Raw genomic sequence first — 12608 nt, forward strand, 5'->3', positions numbered from 1 at the left:
AGTTCAGCTTGCATGCACCACTAGCACTGGCAGCTCATTCCACACTCTTACGTCCCTTTGATTGATGAAGTTTCCCCTCATGTTCCCCTTAAACTTTTCACCTTTCACCCTTAATCCGTGACCTCTCATTGCAGTCCCATATAATCTCAGTGGAAAAAGTCTTCTTGCATTTATTATAACTATATAATGATGCACACCTCTATCAAATCTTCTCTCAATCTCCTATGATCCAAGGAATAAAGTCCTAACCTTTTCAATCTTCAAGTCAAGTCTATTCACTTTTATTGTCATTTCGACCATAACTGATGGTACAGTACATAGTAAAAATGAGACAACGTTTTTCAGGACCATGGTGTTACATGACACAGTACAAAAACTAGACTGAACTACGTAAAAAAAAACAACAGAGAAAGCTACACTAGACTACAGACCTACACTGGACTGCATAAAGTGCATAAAAACAGTGCAGGCATTACAATAAATAATAAACAGGACAATAGGGCAAGCTGTCAGTCCAGGCTTCAGGTATTGAGTTTGATAGCTTGGGGGAAGAAACTGTTACATAGTCTGGCTGTGAGAGCCCGAATGCTTCGGAGCCTTTTCCCTTATAACTCAGGTCCTCCAGACCTGGCAACATCCTTATAAATTTTTTCTGTACTCTTTCAACCTTGTTTACATCTTTCCTGTAGGTAAGTGACTAAAACTTCAGACAATACTCCAAATTAAGCTTCAACAATGTCTTATACAACTTCAACATAACTTCCCATCTCCTGTACTCAATATTTTGACTTATGAAGGCCAATGAGCCAAAAGTTTTCTTTATGATCTATCTGTGATGCCACTTTCAATGAATTATGGACCTGTATTCCCAGATCTCTGTTCTACCGCACTCAGTGCCCTATCGTTCACTGTGTAAGACCAAGGTTCATCCGAAGTGCAACGCCACAGACTTGTCTGCACCATCTGCCATTTTTCCAGCTGGTCAAGATCCTATTGCAAGCCATCACAGTTTTCCTTGGTGTCCACTACACCCCCGATCTTGTTGTCATCTGCAATCTTGCTGATCCAGTTAACCACAGTGTCATCCAGATCATTGATATAGATGACAAACAACGATGGACCCAGCATTGATCCCTGTGGCACTCCACTAGTCACAGGCCTCCAGTCCGAGAGGCAAGCATCTACTACCACAACACACACAAAATGCTGGTGGAACACAGCAGGCCAGGCAGCATCTATAAGGAGAAGCTGCCTTTGGAAGGGTCTCGGCCCGAAACGTCGACAGTGCTTCTCCTTATAGATGCTGCCTGGCCTGCTGTGTTCCACCAGCATTTTGTGTGTGTTGTTTGAATTTCCAGCATCTGCAGATTTCCTCGTGTTTGCATCTACTACCACTCTGGCTTCTCCCACAAAACTAATGTTTTCTCCAATTTACTACCACATCTTGAATGTCTCGGTTAGCGCGACACCATTACTGCCAGGGTCACTAGTGAACTCAAATGCAGGAATCCCAGAGACTTCAGCAATTCAAACAAAATATTTATTACAGAAATTAACCAACAGAACTAACAAGAACTCAGACAAACTATAGAATCTTGAAGGACCAAAATCATTCGGATCTCACAGAAGAACTTGGTCAGTTTCACCAGACAAGGATCCACAATGACTGAGCAAAGGGGGTTGGCAAGCACCCCCCCCCCCCCAACATACACCCTGGAGCCTGTGGGAATTCAGGCCTAATCAGACAGCCCCAGTGTCAAGACAAAGTAATAATCCCCAAAGACAACTACAATGTAAGACATTGAAAATCCCATGCTAATTAAATTATCCCAAATTGAATAAAAGTGATAAATACAAAGGGAGTTTAACAATTCCCATACCAAATGAGACACCTGTAAAACAAAGCGAAAACCCAGAGTGAGTTGAAAGACAATTGGATGTAAACAGTAAACAATCCGAGGAACACCACATACCCATGAGGTGACACCAAGAAAATACAATCCACATACTAACTGAGAAAAAAACTTAAGTCTGGTCTGGTCTTGAAAAAAAATTGGCCACTTGTGACAATTACAGGTTAGGGCATCAGAGTTGAGTTCATTCCCTGTACCGTCTGTAAGGAGTTTGAATGCAGTCCCCATGATCACATGGTTTCCTCCTGAAGTTCAAAGACGTAGTGATTAGTAAGTTAATTGGTCCTAAGGCTAGGCTAGTGTTAAATATTTGGTAGCTGGGTGGCACGGGGTTGAGCCAGAAAGGCATAGTCTGGACTGAATCTCTAAATAAATGAATAAACGTATAAAAGACTCTTATATAGGCACATGGATGAAAGAAAAATGGAGGTTGATGTGGGAAGGAAGGGTTAGATTGATCTTGGAGCAGGTTAAGGGGTCGACAATACTGTGGACTGAAGGGCCTGTACTGTACTGCAACAGCTACAGAAATAGGGCAATGCAGGCAAACAATACGGTGTAAGATCATAATGAGGTAGATTGTGAAGCCAAGAGTCCATCTTATGGCCAAGATGGCGCCAGTATACAATGCTCCCTCAGTCGACATCTTCCAGATGGCTAACGAAAATGCCTTTCTTTCTTTCTTTCTTTTACACCTGTTTTTCACCTTAAATGTGTTTCTGGGACTGTTAGAGCCTGCAATTTACAGTTTGGAGTTCATATGAATGACCCAGCACTTTGCTGTCTCCAAAAAGATTCTAGGAAGCGAGCACGTACTGGGACGGCCTCGATGCGAAGAAACTTCAAGATGGGGCGCAAGAGTTCAGCTCCATTTCACCAGTTAAAGCGTCAAGGAAGACTGAGATGTCGAGGTGATTGAAGAAGGCGAGCGAGAGTTTCAGCGCCGGATTACTGCCAAAGAATGGGTCTTTGAGCAGCCTACTGATGTAGCAGGCCAGTGAGGCCTCTCTGCCTCATGTGGGGTCTCTCTCTTTTAATCAATGTCAGTGATGTCGTAGGATGGTATTGTGGTTCTGCCCTTATGGATTTGACTACTGCATTTAAGGACTGTGGACATTTTCAGGCTTATGTTTTTTATATCCTGTGTTTTTATTGCCCATACTGAGTCCTCGGGGAATGTGGGGTCAAAGTTCAGGAGCGGGACGCAATCGGGAGGAGCCTGGGAGGGAGTTGTTTGGGTCTGGGTTGTGAGTGGGGTGTATTCGGGTCTGGATTTTGCGACGGATGTGGGCACTCTTTGCAGCCTGGGAGTAGCGATGCACTTTAGCAGATTAGCCTCCCCATGATGATCATATCACGTTGCTGTACGACAGGTCTCAGAGATATCCCGCTTTCTCTGGGCTCAGCCACGTTCACCTGTACAAAGTAGGTCCTGGGTTCACCTTAGTGCACATGCACTCTTACAGCCCTCTTATGAGTTCCCCTACACCTCCTCCTTACCTTTCAGGGCCCCAGACAGTTCTCCCAGGTGAGGCAACACTTCGCCTGTGCATCTGTTGGGGTGGTGTTCTGTATATCGGTGAGACCTGACATAGACTGGGAAACCACTTCACCGAGCATCTCCACTCTGTCAGCCAGAACCAGGATCTCCCGTTGGTCACCCATTTCAATTTGACTTTCCATTCTGACATGTAAGGTGCAATGAGACCACACTCAGGTTGGAGGAGCAACACCTTATATTCTGTCTGGGTAGCCTCCAACCTGATGGCACGAACACCGATTTCTCAAACTTATAATTGCCCCTCCCTCATTTCCCATTCCTGTTTCCCTCTTCCACCTTATTTCCTTACCTATCACCTCCCCCTGGTACTCCACCTCGTCTTTCTTCCATGGTCTTCTAACCCCTCTGATCGGATTTCCTCCCATCCCCTTCTCCAGCCCCTTATCTCCTTCACTCAGCAACTTCCCAGCTTTTTACTCCCCCCGCCCCTTTGCTCCGGTTTCATTTATCATCTGCCACCATGTATTCCTTCCCCTTCTCTTCCTGTGCAGTCCTGATGAAGGGTCTCGGCCCTGAAAAGTCGATTCCTTGCCATATATGCTGCCCGGCCTGCAGAGCTCATCCAGCACCTTGTGCGTATCATTTGGATTGGCGGCCTATGCAGAGTTTCTCATCTCGTCACAGGGTGCACCCACTTCCGGCAGTGAGGATGGCGGCTGTGCTACTACTCGTTTTGCTCTGGGCGAGGGCTGCGGAGGCAGGTGGGAGCTGGAGCGCGCCGGGCTGGGGAAACGGGCGACTAAGTTCCCAATTCGGCTCGCAGCACACCAGAATTGGGTGAAGAATCTGAGTCAAGATGGACTTTTAGGACCCGGGCAGCCCCAGAACCGCCGCTCACTGCTGCTGCTGAGTGTTGAATCAGGAGTAAGACGGTGTAAATCTGAATTTGCGGAGAGTGAAATAAACACGATTTGAGAATGATCGAACCGTCAACGGGACAGAAATGCGGCGGATTCGGCAGCAGCCGCGGACGGCGCTTCCTGAGCTTCCCAGGTGCCAAAGTCCATCCTCGCGTCTGGCGCGGCGAACACCCCCGAGGGCAGCGGGGGTGGGGGTGGGAGTGGGTTCTGGGTGCCAGTAGGTGTCCGGGCCGGGGTGTTTGCGGTTAGGGAGTGGAATGGGACAGGTTGCGTGTTGAGCTCGCTGCTAACTGGCAGAAGTGGAGCATTAGCGGTCGGTTCCGAATGATCTGTCTGACCTTAGTGGGTGTCATGACGTTTGTTAGCTTCGTTGAGCTGAGTCTGAATTTTGTGGTGTGGCTCTCTCGCATCTCTTTTTCAGCGGATGTGATGACTGACTCAGTCTGGTTTAGATATTCAGTTCAGTGACACTGGATCCCTTTTGTCTGTTATTATTTTGCTGATGATGACAAAAAAAGTATCATTTATGAACCAACTTCAAACTGCTGGAATAACTCAGTTGATGAGGCTGTATTGGTGGAGCCTGGAGGGTATTTCAGATTAAGATGCTGCATCAGGTCAGCTGAAATTTCCCAGACACCTGGTCAGGACTTGGCAACATCCTCCTGAATCTTTTCTTCACCCTCTCTCAGGTAACCACATCCACACGATGCCACTGTGTTCAGATCTGCATTCAACATTCCAGGAGTGGATGTTGAGCAACTGTAACATGACGTGCCTTCTCTGGTAGTCAGACCCCCTGTCTGATTAACACGAACTGATTTTGGACCTCAGAAAGAGTAAAATGAGGGAGCACACACCAGTCATCATAGAGGGATCAGAACCAGACAGAGTGAGAAATTTCAAGTTTCTGGGTGTCAATATCTCTTGAGGATCTATTATGGACCCAACATATTGAAACAGTTACAATGAAGGTATGACAGTGGCTATATTTCATTAGGAGATTTGGTATCCAGACACAAATTTCTATAGAGCAAACACGAGGAAATCTGCAGATGCTGGAAATTCAAACAACAACACACACAAAATGCTGGAAACACACACAGCAAGCCAGGCAGCATCTATAGGGAGAAGCGCTGTTGACGTTTCGGGCCAAGACCCTTCATCAGGACTAACCGAAAGGAAAGATAGTAAGAGATTTGAAAGTAGTGGGGGGAGGGGGAAATGCGAAATGATAGGAGAAGACCGGAGGGGGTGGGATGAAGCTAAGAGCTGGAAAGGTGATTGGTGAAAGTGATACAGAGCTGGAGAAGGGAAAGGATCATGGGACGGGAGGCCTCGGGAGAAAGAAAGGTGGGGGGGAAGCACCAGAGGGAGATGGAGAAAAGGCAAACAAATATGTCAGGGATGGGGTAAGAAGGGGAGGAGGGGCATTAATGGAAGTTAGAGAAGTCAATGTTCATGCCATCAGGTTGGAGGCTACCCAGCCAGTATATAAGGTGTTGTTCCTCCAACCTGAGTTTGGATTCATTTTGACAATAGAGGAGGCCATGGATAGACATATCAGAATGGGATGTACCATTCTATAGATGTACCCTGGACAGCATTTTAAATAGCTGCATCAGAATCAGGTTTATTATCACTGGCCTGTAATGTGAAATTTATTAACTCAGCAGTGTAAACTTAAATTTGCCAGACCAATAATCACACCATACAGTTCTTTATCCTTTTCATCAGTTTATTTGTTTGAGCTCAGCCTGCAAGAAACTGGGAGCCAATCATCAAAGAGACAGAGTCTCTCTCCCTCTCCCTCCCTCCCCCCCCCCCCCTTAACGAGCCTCTGACTTGACAGGCAGAAACGCTACAATTTATAGGAACAGCAGACACTCAGTTACCATGATATTCCCGACAAGACAGAGCAAAACTTCATTAATTAGATAAGAGAGTACACTAAATCACGGGTTTTAATTGCAGACAAATTCTTGCCTTATCAGTAAAACATGAATACACAAAGGTGGGAACATAGATCAGTGATGTGACATCGTGGGGCATGATGTATGCAACCTATATGAATACCGGCCACAGGTCGATCTCAAAAGGACAGCTGTGAATTGTTAATCTAAACAAACAGGCAGTTTTTTCAGTCAAGGACAGTGTCTGCAAGCTGGCACTTAATTTTAACCCACTATTTACCAGAATAAGAGAATCATTTCTTATGTCCCCAATTCCCTTAAAATTCCATCATCATCAGCAGTTCAATGCAATACATAATATAGAAGAAAAAATAAATAAATCAATTACTATATATTGAATAGATTTTAAAAATATGCAAAAAACAGTAATACTGTATATTGAAAAAGTGGGGTAGTGTCCAAAGATTCAATGTCCATTTAGGAATCGGATGGCAGAGGGGAAGAAGCTGTTCCTGAATCGCTGAGTGTGTGCCTTCAGGCTTCTGTATCTCCCACCTGATGGTAACAGTGAGAAAAGGGCATGCCCTGGGTGCTGGAGGTCCTTAATAATGGAAATTGCCTTTCTGAGACACCACTCCCTGAAGATGTCCTGGGTACTCTGTAGGCTAGTGCCCAAGATGGAGCTGACTAGATTTACAACCCTCTGCAGCTTCTTTCGGTCCTGTGCAGTAGCCCCCCACCCCTCCATACCAGACAGTGATGCAGCCTGTCAGAATGCTCTCCACGGTACAACTATAGATGTTTTTGAGTGTATTTGTTGTCATGCCAAATCTCTTCAAACTCCTAATGAAGTATAGCCGCTGTCTTGCCTTCTTTATAACTACTGTACATCGATATGTTGGGACCAGGTTAGATCCTCAGAGATCTTGACACTCAGGAACTTGGAAACTGCTCACTCTGGGGGACTTTCGGTGAGGCACGAGGCAAGATGGCAGCATGGCACTGAGCGCTGACATATAACCCTCCTCTTTCAAGTTCTTTAGGGCTTATATACGGTCTTAATACAAGGTTGAGTTGGAGAAAGATCTAACAAAAGACATGACCTCAAAAAAAATTCAAACTCAGCCAGGAAACAAGATACCAGCAGACGACACCAAGCTAGCGATTCATCTGAGGAAATAGCTATGCTAATTAAGCAAACAATGGCAACGGAGATGGAATCACTGCAAGAAACAGTAGCCCACATGCCGGAGTCGCCAGAAAAGGCTCTCGACCCCATACAGAAGCATATGGCAGAGATTGGCAACATTCTCTGGTCATTAAAGGAGCAAGCGGATGTTCATGCTAAAAAATTTAGCACGGTCTTCAACAAAATAGACAACATTCAGGTTTGCTTACGCAAGAATGAGAAAGTTACTAATTCCTGTCTCTCAGAGGTGACTAAGATATGGAAGAAGCTAAACGACTTGGAGGGCAGATCCAGGAGAAACAATGTGCAGCTGGTCAACCTACCAACAGGTGCTGAGAGCGACGATCACAAGACGTTACCTCCAGAAGATGCTGCCTAATTGGATTCCAACGCTCAAGAATTCCCACAGAACTCCATTGGAGATCGATAGAGCACATAGGATCTTTTCCAACAAGACCCCAGACCATGATTTTTAGGCTTCTACGGTACACCGATCGGCAGGCTATCCTGGAGGGCGCGAGGAAAGCCAAACCTACTCTCCCTGATGGCACCCAGCTGCAGTTCTTCGCCGACTGCAGCCCCGACACGATGCAGGAACGGCAGGGATACAAGGAGATCCGCGCTAAGCTTCGACAGAAGGGGATCGACTCATTCCTCATATACCCAGCGATTTTGAGAGTGAATATCAAGGGCATGAAGATGTCGTTTAACTCGGCAGAGGAAGCGAAAGAAGCTCTGCAATCGTTGGTGCTGGGAGATATGGAGAAGACCCTGGGCAAAGACCACACGCCCCTCGGGAGGAGATGGAACTGCATTAAGAGCTTGGACCAGCCTGTATGCACAATCTAACAGGCACGGGCAAGTTAACGTTATAGATGCGAAGTTCTCTGGTTATTCTTTTATTGGAAAGTCATTCGTTGCACTTTTGTATTTAGTTAATTACGGGGCCAATTTGTTTCTGAGTATTGCAGGTCAGAGTTTTAAGGTGATATTCAATATACCCAAATGTCATACTTCATCAAGAATGAAGCTGAAAAACAGCAGTTTGTTCTGAATAACTTTACAGCGTTATGTCTCCAGTAGACTTGTTTACGTTCCTGGGCACCAGATAAGACGGCACTGGCGACATCGCCAAGCGATGATCTGTTAAAGCGACAGTTTCTCGCAGGAGAGCTGTTGGGGTCTTGATTATGTGTTATACTTTTTAAAAATTTTTTTTAAACTTTTTTTTATTGTGTTTTCAAATAGTTACAGAATAAAAGTGTGTGAAAAAGAAAATATGTGTTACCCATCCCCCCTCCCTTAACCCCTCCCCCCTAACATCCCTATTGAAAAAAAAGAAAGAAAAAAAAAGGAATGCCTGGATATTGGAAGATCCCCACATGCTCCATGGAGTTCGTAATAACTTTAGTATATATATTTATTTCTTTCCCCAAGTAACCAATTATTTCATCTTCGGAGCATCTATATATTTAATCCTATCTTTTGTAAATAAGGGCGCCAAATTTTCAAAAATGTTTCATATTTATCTCTGAAATTATAAGTAATTTTTTCAAGTGGAATACAGCCATAAATTTCTTTCTTCCAACGATCTATACTTAAATATGTATCCGATTTCCAAGTAACTGCAATAGCTTTTTTGGCTACTGCCAATGCAATTTTTACTATTTTTGAGACGGAAATGGTTTTAATTATGTAGGTTAACGGGTCTGTCCAGGTTTTTTTTTCTCTTGTCTCTTTGATATGATTGTCTATGAGAACTGCTTTACCTTTCTGATTTTTTGTTGCTAGAGGGGGTTGGTTAATGTCAGTGTTCGGTGTCTGACGTTGCTAAGTGACACTCACAGATATTACAAAGTAAAGGGTTATATGCGAGGGATGGTGGGGGGGTAGGGGTGGGGGGAAGGGCTCAAACACCAACAGATCCAGGGGACAATGTGCAACACAGGTAAATTAGAATATCTTACTATTGTATCATTTAACGTTAGAGGATTAAACTCTCCCTTCAAGCGTTCAAAGGTTTTAGATTTCTTACGCAGGAAGAAAATAGACATCATGCTGTTACAGGAAACACATCTTAAACCTAATGACATTCCCAGGGTTCAAAACTGCTTTTAAAAACCCGTTGTGGCATCAGCTGATGGTACTCGTACCAAAGGAGTTATGATATTAATGAGACGTAATATCAATGTAGCAATTGAAAGGTCTGGCGCCGACAATAAAGGACGTCTGGCTTTTTGCTGTACATCCATTCAGGGTAAAAAAGTTGCATTCATTAGCCTATATGCCCCAACTATGTTCAAGGTTGAATATTTTCTCTCAATTACCTCACAATTACTGAAGTTAAGTGACTACCAACTATATGTTGGTTCGGACATGAATGCTTTGGTAAACATTAACCTCGATAAATCTTCCTCAACTATATCAAGCTCTCAAGAATCTGCTTCCAAAGCACATAACCTTTTCCTAACGGATTTAAATTTAACTGATGTGTGGAGGGTGCATAATCCATCTGCTAAAGACTATACCTTCTTCTCCACAAGACATAAAACTTTCTCTCGGATATATTACATTCTTGTATCCTCCGGTCTGCTGCCTTTAGTATACTCAATAGAATTTTTGCCCAGACATCTATCTGATCACAACCCAGTCATATCTACTTTTAATTATGGCAAAATTAAAAATAAGGCTACTAGGTAGAGGTTTAACTCCACCCTTCTAAAAAACGACGAATTTCTAAGACAACTGAGAACAAAACTGACAGAATTTATAAATTTAAATAAAAATAGTGTCTCAGATGTGACAGTGATTTGGGCCTCCATCAAGGGTTTCTTACGAAATAAAAGCCGGCTTCAAAAGATTTCCACCCAAGAAGAACAATGTGTGTGACCCTGTTCCAAGCTTATTGGATTTTCCAGCTTTAATCTTATTTATGTTGAGAGGATCGGAGTTGACGACACTGATGATTATGTATTCTTGTGAGATATTATAAACAGCCCTTTTTTTTCTTTTTCTAGTTTTTCTTTTTTTTTCTTTTTTTGCTTCTTTTTTCTTCATTAGCAGATTAGTAGTTTAGTCAATTTTGCAAACATTTTTTTTTCTTTTTTCTGTTTTTTTTATATCATATATTATGAAATACCTAGATTTACCTTGTTCATACATATACTGTATGGTTCATGTTTTGGGAAAACTCATTTATACTATAATTATTGCTTATGTATTCTTTCATGTGTAATGGGAATTTGTATGTTTGTAATCCCTTCATTAATATATCAATTGTATTTTGTTCATAATATTATTAATACTAATAAAAAGAAAGAAAGAAGAACAATGTAAGGTTTTGGAGAATGATCTCAAAAGGAGATACGCCATAACAAAAGAAAACCAGCTCAAAACAAAACAAGCAGAGTTAAATGATTTATTAAGAAACAGAGTAGAATATATGATCCATATAACCAAATATAAGTATTATGCAGAAGGCAGCAGACCGAGCCATCTTTTGGCACTAACGCTCAAACAACAGGAAGCTAAGAGGTCTATACCAGTGATTAGATGTGCTAAACATGGAGTAGTATCTTCAACAGAGGAAATAAACTGGACATTCAAGAATTACTTTAAAGAATTGTATACAAGTGGCTCAGTTCCTTCTGAGAATGACTTCACCAATTTTTTTTAGTGGAGTAGACCTCCCTATGTTGTCATTAGAGGACACCAAAACTCTAGACTCTCCTATTACACTAGATGAGCTACTTAAAGCAGTCAAAGCTACAAATAGAGGCCGTACGCCAGGTATAGACGGCATACCTGTGGAACTTTACCTAGCACTTTGGGATATTCTGGGACCATTATGGTTAGAAACATTAAATTATGCTTTTGGAAATGGTGCTTTCCATAGAGATCTAAACACAGCCCTGATCACAGTTATACCTAAGCCCGGTAAGGACCCCTTGGAGTGTGCCAATTACAGTCCAATCTCCTTGATAAATGCCGACCTCAAGATATTTTCCAAAGTCTTAGCCAGTAGACTTGAGACAGTAGTTGGGAAAATAATTAGCCCAGATCAAACGGGCTTTATCAAGGGGTGTCTCACATCTGATAATATTCGCTGGCTCTTACACATACTGAGTGCAACACATAAAATCCCACCTGCCTGTGGCCTGTTGTTTCTTGATGCTGAAAAAGCGTTCGATCGTCTTGAATGGCCATATCTTTGGAGAGTTCTGAAAGAATTTAAGTTCGGTGATAAATTTATCAATATGATTCAAACGTTGTATGCTAATCCTTCAGCCCGGGTATTTGTGGGAGGAGGTTTCTCAGAGTTATTTGAAATAGGACTGGGCAGATGACAAGGGGACCCTTTGTCTCCTTTAATTTTTACTATATATATTGAACCGCTTGCACAGTTAATTAAAAACTCTCCTCAGATCTCCCCTATAACAATAGGTACAACATCACATTCGATATCACTTTACGTGGACGACACGCTAGTTTATATGGCAAATGTTCAACAAACTCTCCCCTATGTTTTAAAAACACTGGAGCAATTTGGATTTCTTTCAGGATACAAAGTTAGTTTGTCAAAATCAGCACTGATGCTGATTAATACGGATAAAAGTAAGGTGTTTCTCCCTCCCCAGATTACAGTTACAAATGAGGTCCACTACTTCCCTGTCATCTGTGGCTAAAACAAATTACTCTTTAAAAACAAAAGATATTAATAGATTGAGACACCTGCCAGCATCAGTCCCAGCCCGTATATCGGTCATTAAAATGAACATCTTACCCCGCATTAATTTTATCAGCTCAATGATTCCACTTGCACCTCCAGCAGGATATTGGCCAAAATTGGACTCCTTACTACGATGCTATGTTTGGAATGGTAAACGACCCAATATAAAGTGGTCAGCTCTACAATTCAAAAAGTTGGATGGGGGATTGGCATGTCCAAATTTTAAACTGTATCACTGGGCATTTGTATTAAAAAGTCTTAGCTATTGGATGGAGGAGGATAAAGTTTCATTATGGAAAAATATAGAACAAGAGCTAATAGTACCAATAAGGTTGAAGGACTTTCTCCTTATAGGTATGTATACCAAAAAATGTGATTTGTATTATGGTCCAATTTTAACCCATATGCTACAAGTGTTTAGAGCAGCAGAAAAATTCCTAAAA

At 42.7% G+C, this 12608-nt stretch overlaps 1 protein-coding gene across 4 annotated transcripts in view; it reads left to right on the forward strand.

Moving 5' to 3' along the window:
• Nucleotides 1-3934: 3934 nt before the first annotated feature.
• LOC140717380 (C4b-binding protein alpha chain-like) overlaps nt 3935-12608 on the forward strand; it is an 88643-nt gene continuing 79969 nt past the window's right edge. For all 4 annotated transcript variants that reach the window (XR_012096525.1, XM_073030904.1, XM_073030906.1 and 1 more), the window contains exon 1: nt 3935-4175. Coding sequence is in view for 3 of the 4 variants with exons in the window: in XM_073030904.1 (XP_072887005.1) it covers nt 3935-4175 (241 nt within the window). In the remaining variant the exon portion in view is untranslated. The remainder of the gene's footprint in view (nt 4176-12608) is intronic.

This window comes from Hemitrygon akajei, chromosome 27, assembly GCF_048418815.1.
Source record: "Hemitrygon akajei chromosome 27, sHemAka1.3, whole genome shotgun sequence".
Lineage (NCBI taxonomy): Eukaryota > Metazoa > Chordata > Chondrichthyes > Myliobatiformes > Dasyatidae > Hemitrygon > Hemitrygon akajei.